The sequence below is a fragment of the Balearica regulorum genome, chromosome 6 (assembly GCF_011004875.1).
Source record: "Balearica regulorum gibbericeps isolate bBalReg1 chromosome 6, bBalReg1.pri, whole genome shotgun sequence".
Classification (NCBI taxonomy): Eukaryota; Metazoa; Chordata; class Aves; order Gruiformes; family Gruidae; genus Balearica; species Balearica regulorum.
Window position 1 is genome coordinate 25,042,013 of NC_046189.1, and position 20,008 is coordinate 25,062,020.

Consider the following 20,008-nt stretch of genomic DNA (forward strand, 5'->3'; position numbering starts at 1 on the left):
CACAGAGTTCAGAACAAATTGCTGAAATAAATGCTATGCTTTTTGAGATGGACTGCAGCCTGCATGGAGCTCCACAGCGCTGTGGGTACACTGCTAGCAGTACCCAACCTAGATTAAAGTTGGCTAGGGTATGTCCATACAGGCTGCAGGCACAGCAGCAACTGCCATATGGCCATGCTCGTGTGACCTGCTGCCTGACATCGGCTAAATCACTGCCAGGGCCGGCAGCAGAACGGACTACACCAGGAAAGTGCTGCCCCACTTGTTAAAGCACTGCCATGAACACAGGCTGTGAGCTGACGTATCAATCTGCAGAACTACATTAATCAGTAAAAACTCCTTACAGATTGATTGGATCCATGTGGCTGTGCTGAGAGGCCAGAGGGACATTCAGAGATTTGAACAGTCATTTAGTCCAGTGTTCTGCTTAAACTCTCCCTCTCCCCACTCACCTCCCCTATGTCTTTGTATACCTTCCTTTCTATCACTGCTTTTGGCCTCATCACTTATTTAGGCTCTTTTTTTCCCCTCTGCAATGACCACCATGTACTGAAACCTCTCCCTGAGTTAGCACCCATTGCCAGTGGCTTCCCTGGACTCAAATTTCTCCTGGAGAGCCATTTCCATTAAGATGGCCTTAAGAAGTGAGCTGGTTTGTAATGACTAAGTAACCATGGGTAGCCTTAAAAGAAGGTTCATTATCAAGGTACTGCCAACCATGAAGCTGGCATCCTTCCCTGCAAGTTGTACATCCACTCCCTCTGTCAACTAACAATATTTTAAAGACTTCTTTGAGGCAGGGATTGCTCTTTTCATTACATTCCAGAACCAAGCAGCAGTCACCCATTTCAAGAATGTAACCAGCAAAACAGTCTCAGTCCATTATCTTCATCAAATTGCAAAAATATTCAGTCCATCAGTATTTTTCTAGCAAACATAGACTTAGCTGTGCCAGCAAGGAGAGGAAAAAACCTAACTTTGAGGCATGCAGAGGTCAAGAAGACCCAACCCTAATCCTTTAGGGTTTTCTATTTATGCTTGAGAGTGAAGTGTTAATCTCAAATAACATAACAATATCTAGTTATAAACTATTGGCATTTTGAAGGGTTTTTTTACACTCCAGTAGATGACAAGGAAGAATAAAATGTATTCAAATCCAGAAATACATTGATGCCTTGTGGAAATAACTTAGAAAGTGGCCGTTTCTTTGTCATAATTCATAGTCACTTTCTGAAAACATGAGATCATCACTTTCATCTGAGGAAGGAATGATTAAACAAAACATACAAGGTTACTTCTAGCATATCAGCTCCTGTTAGACACTGGCCAGGTTTTAAACCACAGCGCAGCACCACAGCCCTCCTCACACAACCTCGATGCTGGCATGCACCGTCAGTGCGATAGTGAATATGTTAAGGTTACGTGTAGGTAAGCAGACACAAATGTAACTGCATGTGCACCCATGTGTACATAAGTGGGATCATACGGTTCTTGGGGACAACACTAGGAAAGCAGGAAGCGGGTCACTGTGACCTGGATGCCAAATAGTCTACAGAAATCTCCTCCTTCAAAAAGGCCCTGCAAAACAGCAGACTGAAATGTGGAAGCGAATACTTTCAAACAGCAAGGATTACCGTGTTCAACAACCTTGGGAAATCTGCATTGTGGGTATGGGCAAGTATGGGAGAAAGTCCAGGTGCACTGAGGAAGGGGGCACAGAAGCTGCTGCTCCATCCCAGCACTTCCCCAGTGCAGACAAGGGCACCTTAGCACAAGCTCTTCCATCATCACACTGCTTGCTTGCATCCAAGCCTTCATCTCTGCCATGCCACCGGATAAAACCTGTCTTATATACATTAATACCTCTTATAAACATTAATTTGACAATTGCTAGCACAGCAGCTGCTCTATTCTTAATGAAAAACACAAAGATCATCCTGCCCTTCCTCCTCCATTTCCTTTCCCAAGCTTCACAATCCCCTGCACTAATTCACAGAGTCCTTTCCTTCCTCCTCCAAACAATTGCTAGGGATATAATTATCCTTCCATTCATTTTGCAGGAAGTATTCCCCCTTCTATAAGCCTTGCTCTTCACCCACCCCTTATACTTCTTCCTAGGTTACATCCCCATTGGCTTGTCACACCTTTTTCAGTAGCTACTCCTGACTCCAGAAGCCAAAGTTAGTTCTGGGAATCACTGAGTACCCAGGGCTGCACCTGGAGCAGCAAAAGTGGCAGCAAGGGCACACAGGGGACTTCCTCTCCAGGACAATGACCAACACTCTGTGCCCCTTTGCTGGTAGCTTCACTTCACCCTTACCTGAAAGCCTCTGGAAAAATCAGGTCTCTTTTCTTCATCAACCCAAGTATTCCAGGCCTGTGTTACCTAGCACCAGCTAAAACATGAACGCAAAGCACTTTGTAATCCAAAGACAAGACGCAACAGCTGGGGCAGCAGGGAAGGAACTACTGGGAAGCTCCACTGCTCTGCACAACCTCATCTTGGCATCTGCTTTCCTAGGGGCAGGCTTTCTGGAGGCACTGTCACAAAGCAGAGTTGCAAGAGGGGTTTCCGAGGGAGCAATCAAATGGCTTTGCCACCATCTGAGCGTGGGAGAGAATGTCAAGCAACTCATCTGAAGAATGAAATGGCAGGGCAATGGTGACAGCACCTTGGAGCAACCAGGGGCTGGCCAGCCATTCGGCATGGCAGCAAGGGTGGAACAGGCCAGGACAGCCTTGGAGTGATATATTCTTTGGAATAAATAGAACTGCTCCCCTCTACCAGGACACACTTCTCTAATCCAAAACATGCTGAATATAAAATAACTTCTACAACTAAACAAGGTGGCTCAGCTGCTTCCCAACCTCTTTCAATTTTCCTTCTCAGTCACAAAGAAATAGAGAGATACAAAGACTGCCATTCTTACTCATTTCTTTGTTCCCACAATATTCAGACCCAACAGCAACCAGTGCCCTAGCAGAGAGACTGCTGTTTACCAACATGCCATATACAGCTCTTCAGCCAAGTTTTAGTTTATTGGACAGAATTGTTCAAAAAATTTACATTAGACTAAATCCAATGCTTTGGTAAAATACAAACAAATTTTGTTTGCCACAATTTACCACCTATATTGTTTTTCCAAAACAATTTGTTTGTGCAGATCAAGGAGTGAGCAAACACAGACAGATGGACTCAGTCCTTCAGGATGCACAACAGGGACTGAAAAGGGATCCTATTGCTGCCAGGGGCTGAAAGCAGCCTGGATTCCTGCTTGTCATCAGTCTGTTGTAGTCCCTGGATTATATAGCTATATAGCTTATAACCTTTTATACTCTAAAAGGTGAGTATGTGCATCTGAGTTTGGTCCTCATGTCCATTTCCCTGCTGCCTTTCCTGTAGCCCAGCAATCTTCCATCTCTTGTCATGCTAGAAAGAAAGTTCAAACCAATGTTTACCGGCTCTAACCCTTTTCTAAAGCTTCGCAGGCACAAGTAGCTCTGCAAGACACACGCACTCCTTACAGGCTTTAACACTAAAATGTTGTGAGACTGGCAGCCACCCAAGCAGTGTGGGTTATCCAGGGACAAGAATGACCGAAATGGTTCCTGGTTTGCAGGGATCAGTGAGGAGACACCAGATTCCCAAACCAAACATGGGGAACACTTTAATAATAGAGCAGAAATACAGCTAAGTGATAAAACCTTCTTTCTTGAACATCAGCAGAGGCATGTGAAGGAAGGCCTTAGAAACTTCAGGTTAACACATCTCCTTCCCACAGCAATTGCCGGTTTCCTTGGTTGTCACACAGAGTTCATAGTCCAGGCTACCAACTGGGCTACCACCACTCCTCTAAGAAGGGGGGAGAGAGATCTCGATCTCTAAGAAACATAGTCTATCCACTCATTAAGAACTAATTGCTCAAAGTAACAAATATCATTATTTGATCTCCTGGACAAATTAAACGTGAACATTCACTAGAATCACTTTGCAGTTCCGTTGTGACCCTGGAAATACTCTGAACTACTTTTTTTAAGGCTTAAGGGCAAAAAATGGAAGAAAAGTTGCTTTGATGGATCACCATCTGCTTTGGATATGGACTGCATACCCACTACTTAGAAATGCTGTCTCTACTGGCCACCATCCATCTTGGAATAGTGAAGAATTTACTGGAGTATGTGGAAAGTTGTGATAGAGACAGTTTCCCACTCCCAGATTTCTATAGCAATATACTTCACAACACTCACATCTATTTCTGTGTGAAACTGTCTCAAAGCTTGAAAAAATTCAGACTGAAACACCCAGCTCCCTCCCCATTAAATGAAAGACAATGGTACATTTTCAGCTGGATGTCTGGAGAAAAAAACAACCACCACCATCACCCCCCAAAAAAAATCCAGACTATACCAGGCAAGAGAAGTGTTAAACATTCACCAAAACAGAAGCAAAATCTGTATTATGCAAGTGGGGAGAAGCATTTGGATGCCTTTTCTTAGAAAATATATGCTAGCATCTGGGCTAACTGCACAAACCATCAGCTGAGCTTCCACAGCAGAAGGCTGTCACACATCTGGTGATCTAACTACCAATCCATAGTTTCGATATATACCAAGCAGCAGCTTACTGCCTCCTGCAAGAATTTCAGTTAGTCAAGCAGAGCAAAATACTTGGCATAAGAAGCAAGAGTTAATGGCACACATTGCATACAGTGACACCCATGCTTGTTCTCCTTGGATCAGACACAACAAAATCAGTCTGGCTTGGTCAATGAGAAGGAGTTAAGACAAAATCAAAAAGCCTTCTACATCTCTAGGTACATAATATGGGAAATATTTGAGATGCTACAGGTCAGTGGCATAGTCCAATGTATTTAAAGGCCCATTGTTACTTTGCCTTTTCTACTGGCTTGAATCTCAGCAGACGCAATCGCGTACCCTTGCAGCTGGAACAAAGCCATACCCTGCCCCACACTGCTCAAGTACCTTGGTTTTACCCAACTGCCATTCTTTCTTGCTGCTGTCATAGGTCTGAAGAAAGCCTGCACATACAGCTTTGCTGTTGTCTGAGAAACTTGGCCCCTTCACAAGCATCTTGTACCTAAGAACCAAACAAAACCTCATGAGATTATGTATGACAGTAACCTGCCCCCCCCCCCCCCCCCCCCAATCTTTTAACTCTAATTATCCTCCTCCCATTAGTCCTCCTTCCTCTGGGACCTCCCTCCTTCACATTTGCCTTCCAATTTGGAAATTTCCACCCCCAAACCTTTATCTGTTCCTACCACACTGGCAATTATTGTTGCAATCCCAGTAATAAAATACAAACTCAACAGCATTTTTCAGTAAAGAACAACTGTCTTTCTGAAACACGTGCTTTCATTGGACACAAGTTACTTTGTTCAGTATAGGGGTGGCATTTAGTGCTCCAAGAGACAAAGGAAGCAATGTTCAATGGTCCCTTCTAGCCTTAAACTTCAAGAAATCCTTTTGATGTAGGAAATTAAAAGAAATAATCACTCTTTCCAATATTAATCATCAACTATACTGTCCATTAAAATTTGCTTCAGCCTGCCAGATTAAAGGTTTTAACTATGGTATTTTCTTTTTGCATATTATGACCAGCTGAGTTTCACAGCATCACACAAGCAAATCTGTGGCAAAGCTACAAAAAAAAAAAAAAATTAAAAATGGACTTTCTGGCTATTTTTTCCATCCTGACTTTTACTCTAAAGGCAAGTCTCCAAAAGGATTGTCAAATCAGACTATGATATGGGCAATAAGGCCATGGTTAGAAAAACATCCCACAAATGATTCACATCAGTAACAGCAGTTATAGAGGGAACAAACATATAGGATCGTATACCTTGGGACTGTTACAGCATCTGGTACAATGACAGCAATTACCTGCTGAGAAAGTCTTGGAAAAGGCGGCGTATAGGGAAACCTGCTCTCCGAACTTTCACTGTCTCCAGCATCCCTGAGTACCGGAGCTGATTTAGCACCACATCTGGATTGAAGAGGTTCGGCGCCTACATGATGATCCCAGATTAAAAAACAAAGAGAGACAGAGTAAGTGTCGATCCTGGTATTACATCTTTGCTGACTTCAGCTGTCTCTCTGAGCACAAAGAGTCATGGGCTGTATAGCCATTTCTCTGTCGAAAGTTAACCCCACATATTTGGGCATGCCAGGTGAAAGTGGGGAAGTTTGGGTCAAGGGGAAAGCAACCTCAGAACACTGCATGGTGCAGAAGAAGGAATGAAAGGGGATTGGGCAGATCCTGGAAAAAAACAGTCTGCAGACTGCCGTCATAATCTGATCATGGCAGTAAAGCAATGATATAATGCACTAACACATACAAAATGCAGAACTCTGACTCAGTTCTCTTTGCAGTCTCTCTCCAGTCAAACTGGAGCCAAACTGCAGAATTCTTTTCTGGCGTAAAACCCCCAACAGGCTTTCCTCTGCCATATCATACGCAGCTTCAAAACACACAAAGAAAACGATGGGTTCAGAGCAACCCACCCAATCTAGTTAGCAGCATATCCCCCTGTCACAGTTCACAATACAAGCGAGAGCCAGCCTGTGTCTAAGCACTGTGACTTGCTCATGAGGCATCCACCTCCTCCGCCCCAGAGCCAGGGATCTGCGGGAGACGCTTCCTACTGCACAACCCTGCATTCCAGAACAAATTGTCTACAGGCACCAGGAACAGGAGCGATTGCTTCTTCTACCACAGCTCTGGGCTCTGCACAAGCCTGATTCATCTTCCAGGCTTCGTAAGCACAGAAAGAGATGGGAATGGCTATATCATATCATACTTAGCATGCAATCTTTTCATCTGATTACCAGGAGGAGGGGGTCTTTTTCCTCAACTATAAAACAACTAGAAGGAAAAAGGGAAGGTGTGGGGGAACTGCAGGTGTGGGGGAACCACTCTTATCCTCAGTCTGGACCCTGACAGAGGCACCCTGTCAGGTGTTTGTGCAAGTGAGTGCTCATGGAGGCCTGTGTCGCATGCAGACATTTTGCTGAAAGACAGACTTGCCTTTTCTGTATTTGGTTTGATGCAGCGGATGAAGAATGGGTTGGAAGTACTAAGCGTGGCCATCAGGGAATGGAGAGAATCCTAAAAAGCAGCAAGACAAAATCCAAAGAATCAGTCACTACAGGAGGGAAAGGGGCTACGTTTGATGCAATAGGGTCTTCATGCAGCCCTCCCACTCCTAATGTCCTACTCTGCCTACCAAAACCCAGGAGATTCCTTCCTGTCCAGAACATACCCACATAGTTAGTTTACTCTAACACTGCTTACATGGCCATATACAGAGCTGTATAGCCAACGTGAGTGACTTTTACAAGTCTCTCAAATTTTAAATACAGGAAACTAAAACTGTGAAACTAACAGAAGGTTTGCAGACAATCTAGGGGGCCCAGATTCACACTTGCAAGTTCCCCCAACAAGGTTTTATTGGAATTGCCACTATACCTGTAAAAGATGTGGCCTAAAAGGACACATACACATAGCTGAAACACCAAACCAACACAAAAGATCAAAGAACTTGAAGAACTTCATACACTTAGCAAAGTAGTCTTTTCCTCTGCCACGCTGCTCAGTCTTAACCTCTCATATTTTACACCAGACAGAAATCCTCGGGGCAGTGGCACTGTCTTTTTTTAGTGCTATAACATTCCTGCACATTTTCAGTGCTGGACACAAAACACATGACTCCTCTTGGCTGCAGGCCTTGCTTTACCCATCTGCTCCTCCCCAGAAGCCTGCTGCTCTCTTGGAAAACATCCTACCCTGAACTGGGAACTGACAGTCGGTCTGCGCCTCTGGGTGCCCATCTTCAGCGTCTCTTCATTGCAACGACTGCAGACTCTTTCAAAAAGGTCATAGATGAAGTCCAGCCTAAGGGAGAATTAAAAAGAATTAAAAGAAGATGCAAGACACCCACCACCTGTGAGAAGATGGCTCTCATTCTTAGCTACTGCCCTGTCCCAGTGTGAAATGCCTCATTTTTATTCCTGCTGTGCCACAGAGTGGCTGCAGGAGGCAGTTCAGCTGGGCACTTCAGGGAGGAAATTAATACTTTCCATTTGTCTGTCCAGACCCCATGGGCTGCCCTGTACGCCACACTTGGCTGCAAAGCCAGAAACCCCATCCCACACTGTCAAGGAGGATATTACATAAAGGAAGATCTCCATTCTGCACTGGCTAGGACACCTCCCTCGAGCTATATGCCCTCAGGCAAAACTACCTTGAAGGTATTCCAGCTAGACTGTGTGCTGTCCCACCCCTCCTGACCTAGCTCTCCTGGCTAGCACCCATGACATGCTCACGCAATTGCAAGCACAGCCCTTCTGTGGCCAGAAGACTTCTAGAGCTACCCTCAGCGCAGGTCACCTCTGGGGAATCTTCCACTGTTTTGCCGCTCCTTAGACAGCCGTGCTGGTTCTTACGAAATGGCACAAAGTTCTCCAGCACTTCTAGTGCCAGTTCATTGTTATGACTGCTTCTAGCAGAATTTCCCTTTCTGGATTGTTGAAAAAAACTGAGTTCTTCTATTATGCTGGACAATGATGACCAAGATTCTGGCTTCAAGCCCTGTGTAAAATGTTCCCCAGATGCCACTGCCCTAAGTAAGGCAGCTACGAGCAGCTCATACTCTCAGCTCCCTCAGGTTGTTTCAAGGCTGCTCACAATGCAAACTCTGCAACAGGCTTCAGAGAAGATGCAATTCTGAAACAGTCTCATCGGGCAGGAGCCCAAAGGCAATACATGGACTGTGGTAAGAGGCACGTGGTAGAATTGCTACTCAAAAACTTCTATGGCCGCCATGCTATTAAATGCCTCTCTCCTCCTACTAGGACCTACCTCTGTCTTCCAGACCTTGCTCAAGGTCAAAGTCAGATTATTTCTCTAGGGTCACGTTGCAGCACTACAATATAATATTAGGAGCCAATGCCTGGTTCCACAGCGACGGCTCGGTCTGGCTCGGGATAAGGACAGAAGCTCTCCAATAACAAGCAGGCTGGGAAACAAGCAGCCTCTGTAAAAAGGCTGGCATTTGACAGCATGGCAAAGAGCCTTGACTCATTTGGGGCAAATTTACCATTGTTGGGACAGGGAGGTAAGAGGAAGAAGAGGAAAGGGAGAAGGGAGGAGGGAGAAAACCAGCATTGCCTTGGAGGCATTTCTGTTATGCTTTTATAGCTCTTTTCAAAACTGGGACAACAAGAATACTGATTAAATCTGTGCCTCATCTGACTTCTCCAGCTCTCCTTTCTTTTGCCAGGGCACTTAAGCACAAAGAAGAGAATGATGAAGAATGATGCCTGATGCTCAGACAAAAGCAACTGCTTTCTTTGGCCTGGTTATTACATGAATATATGTATTTCCTTGGTCTGGTTATTACATGGCTTACTTCAATAGATGTGGCCTCCTCACAAGCATAAAGGGGACATACCTGCTGTCTTTCAGCATGTTTAAAATGTCATCTCGAAAGGTGTCTCTGTTCTTCTCCAGAAAGCCTCTCACATCGTATAGCACCTGCAACACCAACAGAGCCACTAGAACAGTGCAGTACAAATCAATAAGCACTTCAACATTAACACACCAATGTACAAGACCTCCAGCAGAGCTACACAGTAACTGCAGGCATGTGCCAAGATCCAAACTTTTAGGGTCAAAGAGCTCCAGCGCTCTGCAGTTACTGGCATGAAAGTGGCTTTTAGCCATCAATTTAAAAAAAAAAAAAACCAAACCAACTAAAAAAACCCCAACACACCCCACCCCCAAAGAAACAAAACACTTGGCTCAAAAACAGGAGCCAAGTGAAACAGCTGCAGAGATTTTCCTGGGGGGTGTGTGTGGGGAAATCCTCTGCAAGGCGTGAGGTACGCCGTTCACTTCAGGAAATGCTAACTGTGCCACCCAGTGCCCTGGCCTCCCAGCCACTAGTGCTCAGCAGATACAATTCTAGGAGGAGGTTAGCCCTGCTTTAGTGTGCAGATGCTCTGCTTTGACGCACCTCCATCTGCTCCATGTCTCTCCCCAACAAAGAGCAGCATTTAGTCTTGAAGGCTTGGAGACCTTTTCCTTTTTACAATAGGTATTTAGCTATTTCTCCTTCTCACCAAAAGGCAAATTTTCCTTTGGGTTTTGTCTGTTCATGAATGTCCAGGAAAGAACAACATGAATAACAAAATTAAGGAGAAGTTTATCCACCAAACCAAAAGTTACCTGAGAAACTCAAACAAACATCCAAGCTGGAGAATGTAGTACTGGAGAATGGCATGCTATTATAAGCCCATCACACTCCCTCCGCTCTGGTACAGGGCACTAACTGTGCAGAAACACACAGCTGTGAGAGATATTCTTGATTTTTGGAATCTAAAATCCAGGACCTCAAGCCCAAGTGTAAGCATGTCATGGATACACCATGAACACCTACCTCCCCAGCATAATGTCTTATGCCAAACTGATGGTCTGTTACCCGAGGCTTCACATAGTAGTGGTTGCTCTGAAATGAAAGAAAAAAAAGTCTTCCTATAATGCCAATGTGAGAATAAAGCGGCTCAGTCAGGAACTCTGCCGTGACTATGACAATGCTTGGATGGGCAAGGACCTTTGCTGTTGCAGAGCCTACCCACATCTGCTCCAGTTACCTACAGCTACAAATACATTACTCCAATAAGATGGAAAAATCGAGCCCTTCAAGGCATTCCTCGTGTGAGCAAGGGCTTGCAGAATCAAGGTTGGGTAGGCATGCCATGGATGAAATGTTAATTCTTGTGTGTCTGACACCTGAGGAGGCTGGGCTCCACACAAACCGTGTGGTGCAGGACACGGGATCAAGATGCAGGGAAAATGGCAGCTTTGCAGAACACCTACACTTCTTTTCTTTGTCAAAGGAAAAATACCATTCTCCTACCTTCTATATTTCACTTTTCTTTGCACCTCTCTTCCCCTTTTTCAATATTCATTTTTTCTTTCTCTTACTAGCTGTTCTATTCTCTCATTTTTCCCCTCCTTTCTTTGTTCTATGAAAACCATTAGCTATGTAAGAACAGCCCGTGCTGCTTGAGACCAACGGTCCATCCAGCTGAGTATTCTGCCTCCAGCAGTGGCTATGTATGGTAGAGTAAGAACAAGGCAAGTAAATGATACTTTCATCCTATTACTCTCTCAAACTCCAATTATTTTCATGAGTTCTGCCTAACTAGTAACCACAAGTGGATTTCTCTTTAAAATACTTGCCCATTCCACACCTGCACCCTGCAGACTTCCTGCATCCAGAGTGTCCTTTCCCAGGGAGCCGCACAGGGAACTACAGCTGCTTGGTTTTAAGCCTGGCTCCCATTAGTGCCATTTGTCATCTTTGGGCCTTGTGTGACTTTTAAACCCATCACATCTCCTCTAACTCATCTTTTCTCCACACTGCAGGGTCCCTTCAACACAGTTTTCCATAACACTGAAGCTGTCCCAGACCTATTGTTTACCAGATCTGATATAACAACTCCTTCCTGAGTGGAAGGGCCCAGTGCTGTAGGCTCTTCAAAGTGCAGGTGATGCTTGGATTATACAGTGCCATAACAATGTTTTCTGATTTTATTCTGTTTATTTCCTAGGAATTTCTAATACTTGATCTGGGTTTTTTACTACTACTGAGCACTGTGCTGAAGTCTCCAAGGAACTATACATCACAGCCTCGAGTCTTGCTCCTGAAGAGCAGCAATCAGCTCAGGGCCCATCATTTCAAATGTGAAACTGGGACTGTTTTCCTTCAGGCACACCATTTTACATTTATCTACACTTTTTATCTTCATTTTACAACCTAATCAGTCTCATAAGGCCCCTCAAAGTCCAGCCTTGCCCCATGAACCATCAGAAAACTGCCACCTCAGTGCTCGTATGAGACGGAATCTTACTGGCCTCCCTCCACTGAGGTAACTGTGAATTTGCCCAATAGTGAAATAAGGATTACAGGCCTATGATTTCCTAGAATACTTTCTAAAAATTAAAATAATTTCCCACCTTCTCAGATACAAGTACTAAGAAACTTTTAAATAAGATGTTGCACAATACTGTTAGTAATTCAGCTCTTTCATCTTCAAGTTCTCTTAGCACTACTGGGAGGATGGCTTCTGACCCCGGTAAGTTGTTAGTGCTATTGAAAACTTTTTCATTGCCTTTTTTCCTTTTCATATTGATCCCATTTCTTTGCTCTTCCCTTTCCCTAATCCAGTCATCTTTTTCCAGCCAGAAACTTCCCTCTCTTCCACTCCAAACCTGACTGTTACTGACTCTCTCTTGTGGATTGGCACCCTCCTCTTCTCTCCCTCTTTACCAAGCCCTTGTATTTCATGCATGCCTACATCACTTCTAGTTCGTTCTCCCATCTTCCCTGTTGCTCCTCTTCATAGCTGTATCAGAGGTCATATTCTCTTAAATCTCAGCTCTGTTCTTCCTCCTTAAGCCTATTGCAATCCACAGAAAACACAGAGAAGAGGGCTAGTTCTCTTATAAGGTCCTTGAGGCTTTCCAGTAAAACTGCCTGGATGCCTTCCAGTGCTCTTCCAGCCAGCACTAGAGACTTTAACTAGTACAAAAAACACTTTCACCTTCAAAAAAAATGCTAACCCTAGAGCACTATCTACTTCATCATTCCTCCCTGTACTCCAACTCCTCAGCCTCTTCCGTCTCTCGTAAGCTCCCTAGGGTTCCACATTAACTGCTGTCCTCTCAGAGCAGACAGAGGTGACGCTATGAACTGCTTAATGAAAAGACTACTCAATGCACAGAAATCACCAAAAATAGCAACCAAAATGTTGTGGGGCATAAAGGAATGCAAAATAATACTGACAGTCTCATGCTGCTGTACAATAAACCATAGGTACCTTCTTACCAAGGGAACTGCATTCTGGTCTGATTATTTATCTCAGAAAAGAATAGAGAAAAGCTGTAGAGGAATTCAGAAACAGCAGAAAGAAAGAGGAGCTTTGAAATGTCTCCATTTGGAGACAAACTGGAGAGGCTGGGACAGTTCATTAAAAATATTCATAAATTCTATATTAAAAGTTAACAAAATACCAACAACAATAAAAAAGGTAAATCAGGCATTCTCATATATCTTGACCTCTAATACAAGGGAAAGCCACAGCGGACTAGATTGAAGGCATCAGTTTAAGCCTAAAGAAAGAAAATATTTCCACAAAACTATGCATAAGTAGCCAACTAGAAGTCATTGCTATTGTATCCAATTTGTAGCCATGAGTATTACTAGCAGAGTTAGATGCAAATATGAAAAATGAGAATATCTGTATCTATGCCAAATTAAAAAAAAAAGGCAGATAAAGGATACAAATTTGTATGTTTTCAGGTTTGGACGAAGCCTGAATTAGAGGACTAGGAAACATATTAGCTGACAATGTTCTTGCTAAAGTAGTAAATTATTCCATAAGTCCATGCTACAGTGTTTAATTTGCTTTGTTTTCAGTCTATTTGCTATTAAGAAGAACACAGTGTTGGCTGTACCAGAGACAGGGTAAGATATTGCTACAGTGATCTCATTGTGGGTTCTGTGTCCCCAGGATAACTTTCTGACCTGCATGAAAAAGCCCTTCTACTCCTGTGTCCAGAATACAAGAGGAGGAAAGAATTCAATTAATTAGGAACAATAAGAGAGCTTTCATTAAAAGTCATGAGGCAAAAGCTGTCCCCAGCCCCAGGAGACAGAAATTTGACGTGCTCTGGAGCAGACTCCTATGAGTCAGCTGGCAGGAGAAACCCATGCACACTGTGCAGCCGCATCCTGTGCCTGGGGTGCTGCCTCATGTCCTGTCGCAGACCACCAGAACCTGACCTCCATACCATGCTACAAGTTCATATCTCCTCTACCCACAGCCTGTGGAAGGCACAGTCCCCCTCTCTATGTGCACAAGAGACCATTTGCAGGTTTCTTCACATATCACTTCTGTTCAGTGCAGCTTTATTAAACGCTTGCAGGTTCAGGCCTAAGGCATTTTAAATTTCCTGCACAAAGCACATATTTTACATCAACAAAACCTTCACTTTCAGTTTTGAAATGCTGATGGGGCTAACATACTGATCATTTGCCTGCTGGGTTATTTTCTTACTTACCATATGCTGGCTGTGAAGCTTTTCCAGAAGGGTGTTGTCTGTGCCTTTGGGGAATCGACTTTCTTCATTCACCAAAGCCAGGAGACCCAGTTTCTACAGCCAAACAAGAAACGGGCTTTTACAATCAGCAAAAGCTCTAACTACACAGCACCAAGCCAAGAACTGGAGATCTGGACAACACATTGAGCAATAACCCCTGACTTATACCCAGCAAAGCTCGAGCTGAAAGCAGAATTCTGGCCAGTCAATGCATTCAGCAAGCAGAACATAAGTGGAGATTATTTATAAAAAATACACATTAAGGTTTTACTTAAACACTGCTCCCTGACTAAAACTATAACACTCTCCCTAAGCTTGCTCTCAACAATGAACAGAGATCTGCTTTCTTGAGCCAGGACTATGGCTAGAAACAGCTCATACTTTTGCCAGGCCACGATGGGAAGAGGATCTAAGCAACTACCTGTTTTTAAAACCAGGAAACCCCGGGGAAGGTCTCAAGACAATCAGCCGTCCCCACTGTCATCCCTGGAGAGTGTCACAGGTAACTGCTCACCTTCTCGATGAGGTCCAGGCATTCTGCATTATCCATCCAGTCAATGGCTTCCCAGTTTATCCCTTCCCTGACAGTCAAGAACAAACAGAACAAAGATGTGAAATGCAAGATCCAACGCCCTGAGGTACAGGAGAACAGAAGTAGCTGAGCATGGCAGCTGTCCCAGGACTCAAGACGATTTGCAGGAATTAGGCTTTGCCATTGCTGAGAAAAAAGAATAGGACACACAATGCACTGCTAACACAAGGAGATGGAAGTAGGAGACAGCCTTTCTTATCCATCCCAGTGACTGAGACTGATGCTCGTGCTCATTGAACAAATTCCAAGCACTGAGAAATCATAGTTGCTCTCAGTTCCTCTTTCAGGAGTGATGAGCATCAGCCCAAGTGGTGGTGATAATGGACAGTTTGCTACAGCTTCAAGAGTCAACTACTGATCCACCAATGTGGAAAGCAGGCCTGAGGCACAACTGACAGAAGAGTGAACCACAGTTCGTAGGTCTACCAGAAGAGACAGGAGCAACTTTTCAGAGAGAGTTTTGAAGAGGATGACACAGATAAGCTTTGGCCTGACATGCAGGGGACCTACAGGGTGGCCCTGCATCTTTCAGAATGGGAGCTGATGTAGGTACAACAGTGCAACAAGTGTGCTTTGAAAATCATCCTTGAAATTCTGCAAATCTGTGCTGAATGTGGTCCCCTCTTACCACCTTCTTATGCTCCCATAATACAGGCCGTTTCTGTTTTCAGAATTCAGAGAAGCCTGGGAATCACTCTTGCTCAGGAACCCAAGGAAGACTACAGGCAATGAGTGAAGCTACTTATTGACATTCTGATACAGACACCTTTCAGGTGAAGGCTAACGTTTTGAAGATAGTGAAGTTGTTGTCTGCAAACCCTTCAGCCTAGGCTTCATACTTTCAGGTTCAAAGCATTCAGAAACCTGTGGGCAACAATTGGAAGCAAACAACTGGAATAATTTCTGAATCACAGAATCATAGAATGGTTTGGGTTGGAAGGGACCTTAAAGATCATCTAGTTCCAACCCCCCTGCTGCAGGCAGGGACACCCTCCACTAGACCACATTGCCCAAAGCCTCATCCAGCCTGGTCTTAAACACTTCCAGGGATGGGGCCTCCACAACCTCTCTGGGCAACCTGTTCCAGTGCCTCACCACTCTAACAGTAAAGAATTCCTTTCTAACATCTAATCTAAATCGACCCTCCTTCAGCTTAAACCCATTACCCCTTGTCCTGTCACTACACTCCCTGATAAACAGTCCCTCACCATCTTTCCTGTAGGCTTCCTTCAGGTACTGGTAAGCTGCAATTAGATCTCCCTGGAGCTGCCTTTTCTCCAGGCTGAACAATCCCAACTCTCCCAGCCTGTCCTCATAGGAGAGGTGCTCCATCCCTCTGATCAGCTTCGTGGCCTCCTCTGGACTTGCTCCAACAGATCCGTGTTTCTCCTGTACTGGGGCCCCCAGAGCTGGACGCAGTACTCCAGGTGGGGTCTCACAAGAGCGGAGTAGGGGGGCAGGATCACCTCCCTTGACCTGCTGGTCACACCTCTTTTGATGCAGCCCAGGACACGGTTGGCTTTCTGGGCTGCAAGTGCACACTGCTGGCTCATGTTGAGCTTCTCATCAATCAATACCCCCAAGTATTGAAGAATGGAAAGACCTATCTATCCCCCACAGGAAACAGAATATCTTATCAACTTAATGACAAAAAAAATATCAGTTCACAGTGTTTCAGATTTTTGCAACAATGGGTGAGAGAGGTGCCACACATTGTTACAAAAAGACCACTTGGATTCTTTCTAAGAGCAAGAAGTCCTTCCAGAATGGAAGAGAGCAGAGTTTTCTGAAACAAATCAAATCATAAATGAATCAAGTTGTGTCTACTGCCACAGACTTCTTGTCTAATCAAATGATGAAATACACGAAGCTACTTACTAAACCTGAGGAAGCAGAGCTGATACTGTGAAAGATGAGCTTTCATCACATCCCCCTAGAATAACTTGATGAGTAGTCAATAATAAAATTTTCTTATTCTTTCCAAAGTTCAGCCACAGAACTTAAACTCCTATGTAATCATCCGGAAAAAAATCTTTTGTCACGCTGATACAATTCTTAACACAAGCTTCCTGCAATGGTGGAACTAGCCTGAGAAGTGAGTGCATAAATAGCCTTGCAGTTTTGCAATCTTTAGAATTTCATGAATTGCCTATTCAACTGTCTCCCTTTACAAGTCTGCTCTCATTTGCCCCCACTGACCCTATTCAATTGCTTCATTCACAAACATAAAGGCTTCTGTTTCAGAGCAAGAACTGAAGTATTTGTCTAGCACCCTTCTCTAGAAGCAGAAATACTCTAGAACATCCCAGGTACTTCACAAAATACAATCCAATATGAATCCTACAGAAGAGAAACAGCTGTGCAGAAGGCCCCATGCTCTTTAAGCTTAGGAAACTGCCTAATTTAAATCTCCTTGCTGAGGAAAAGAGCCCTTTTCACAGCATAGGAATCTCTAGGACAGAAAGAGCTGTCAGGTATCTGTCCATTTACGTTTAGGGACTTTACTTTTTGCACACCAAGATTCCACCTGCATAACACCACCACTACCTTAGGTAAATCATTATTCAAGTCAGTAATAAGGCCAGTGACCATGGGTTCTGACGGGTTAAAGCCCAAAATCTTCCCATTCAACTGAGAGACAGAAGGGAATCTGGACTTTCTAAATACTACAAGGGAGAAAGCTTTTGCTTGGAGACAGGCGACCTATGCTGCCAAAGCACATGGACAGTGCTTACAGAGACACATCCACAGTCAGGGTTGCACTAAGGCCCAGCTGCCTCTCCAGCCTTAGCAGTAGGGACTGGACAGCACAGAGGAGGAATGACGTCCTCCATTCTACCACCCATGAAAGTAACAGGGGGCCACGGCCTCCATTTGTCACCTGTTGTACTCCAGCTGCTCCAAGGAGAAGATGTGTTTGTTGAAATATTCCTGGAGTTTCTCATTTGCATAGTTAATGTTAAACTGCTCAAAACGATTCACCTGTAAGAAGAAACAAAGATTATAAAACTTAACATTCTTGTCTCTGGGCTCTAAAAGAATCTACAACAGCGATGAGGAAGGTGCCAGGCCTGGGATAAAGCCAGAGATCATAGAGACAAGGGGTGTCAGATGGACATGAGGAAGACAGTATGGGGAAGCCCACTAGGAGAACAGCTTTTGTAGCTCATGCAAGGTTAATTCAGTAGGCCTAAATGGTAGTAAACAATGCTAAAGACTATCACATTCCTTGTCCTCTTAGGAAGAAATAAATATAATTCCCTAAGTGTTAGGTCACTGGGCTTTCTCTTCTGTGAAATATCTGAGCAGTCACTATATGGCTGCTCAACATACATCCCTCATCAGTTGCAATCAGGACCATTACACACAGGATTCTCAACACAAGGCAAAACAGATGTAAACAAACAATGTGCACGCAGGAGTTGGACATTTAATTTGTATACAAGTCAAACATTCAGTATTACCTATCACAGCCCATCTGCTTAGGGTCTGTGTCACAAACCAGACCTTGAACATCAGCCTGCATCAATACAGGTGGCAAAAATGGACAGCTAAATATACCTTGCTGCTCCCAGAGGGAAGTGGTAGTGGAAAAATCCCAGAATACCCTATGCTAACCTAAACAGGATAGAAACCTACCAAAATTCCTTCCTATGTGCACTGACATCTCCAAAACCAACCCACCCTGCAAAAGACAAAATCCTGACCTGAAAGTTCTCGAAGCCAAAGATATCCAGGATGCCCACAGACTTAAAGTTTTCCTTGCCTTTGATCTTCGTATTAATCTTGCTAATGAGCCATGAAAAACACTGGGAATACAGTGCCATAGAGAGGGAGTCCCTGGAGTCAGCTGCCTGTAAATGCAGAGAGGAGAAAATGCGTCACAGGAGAAGGAAAGGCATAAGGGGCACCATGAATCTCTATGGGATTTCAGGTTCCTCTGCTGCTCTTCAGATGTCTCAGCCTCTGTATTGGTTGTGCATGGTGCAGTATTTATATGTACAGGTCAACATCCAAGTTTGCAGATAGCCCAGCCACACACAGATGTACCATGTATCACCTTTGGGTAACTGAACTTGAGAGGCTGAAGGAAGTAGCAATATCACTGACATCTTTTGGAACAAGTGCTGGGGCACAAAAAGTGGCAAAATACCTCTTGACTAAGCCCACAACAGTCATTTGCAGTGACAGGCAAGGTATCTCAGTTCAGTACTCCTAGTAGAGCTGTCAAATGGGTGTCTGCTCAGTTTTTCAAAAACTGGTAGGGCAGGATTTCATAGAGTATTCTGTCACCAAGTTAGCCTTAAAAATACCTTCTCCAAAACTTTCCTGCAAACAACATTATCTTACTGGAAGCCAGGGTAGGCCGGCCAACAGCCAGGACACAAGCCCCAGGAGACTATGGGTTGAGAGACCTTTCTGGAGCTGACCCAACATCCCATGCAGTGACATAACCAAGTGTCAGAGGTGGAAAAAAAACACTTAAATTGTGATCAGTAACAGGCAGTAGATAATTGGGTGTATGTAAGTGTGTGGATGAATGTCCAAAATTCAACTTCTGAAATCTCAAGCAAAAGCCTGCTACTTGATAGCTGTAACAGGAATGGGCTGGTTGTAAGTTTTGATAACACTTGGGCTAAACAAAAGTGGCACACCCCAAATCCTCCAATAAATAAAGAGACATGAGACAGATGAGGCTGATCAGATGCTGTCCTTCTGCACTATGGGAAACCAAGGCTTAGGGTTCTGGAAAGAAGAGGCGGCCAAAAGTAAGTGTTCCCATACAGAAGACATGATCTCAGCGAGTAGAAAAAGGGGCCAGGAAAGAAGGCAGCAAAGCTCTTGACTGGAAGAAAGATGCTGGAAGTGGGGAAAGATCTTGGAGATCAGAGACATGTGGAGACAAATGGGTATGCCCAAGGACTTTGGCTGGTAGTTCCTGAGAGTGGTAACTGCAAGGAGCTACACAACATGAACCCACAAAACTTTCTGCCTGACTCTCCTGGACAAGCAGCAATCTCCCTACTGGGAAAAAAGTTGACATCTAATGAACATAATGCTGAGGGGTGAGTAAGCAAGTATGTGAAATAATCAAGTAGGATAAAAGCTATATCTTATCATTTCATAAACAAACTGCAGCATCTACATCAATTACAGGTTGTTTAATCTGTCTCGCCTGTGACACCAGGGTAATTCCTTCAGTAGGCCTGACCAGCAATGACAGAGAT

The 20,008-nt window shown here is 44.2% G+C and overlaps 1 protein-coding gene across 5 annotated transcripts in view; it reads right to left on the minus strand.

The window, feature by feature from the left end:
• Positions 1-20,008, minus strand: part of LOC104633459 (unconventional myosin-X-like) — a 97,305-nt gene that overhangs the window by 39,377 nt on the left and 37,920 nt on the right. For 4 of the 5 annotated variants that reach the window (XM_075756851.1, XM_075756852.1, XM_075756855.1 and 1 more), the window contains 10 exons: positions 18,488-18,634; positions 17,662-17,762; positions 14,703-14,769; positions 14,150-14,242; positions 10,461-10,529; positions 9,474-9,556; positions 7,807-7,915; positions 7,049-7,129; positions 5,905-6,029; positions 4,984-5,098 (listed from right to left, as the gene is read on the minus strand). In XM_075756851.1, coding sequence (XP_075612966.1) covers positions 4,984-5,098; positions 5,905-6,029; positions 7,049-7,129; positions 7,807-7,915; positions 9,474-9,556; positions 10,461-10,529; positions 14,150-14,242; positions 14,703-14,769; positions 17,662-17,762; positions 18,488-18,634 — 990 coding nt within the window. The remainder of the gene's footprint in view (positions 1-4,983; positions 5,099-5,904; positions 6,030-7,048; positions 7,130-7,806; positions 7,916-9,473; positions 9,557-10,460; positions 10,530-14,149; positions 14,243-14,702; positions 14,770-17,661; positions 17,763-18,487; positions 18,635-20,008) is intronic. The other variant, XM_075756854.1, reaches the window with a different exon arrangement.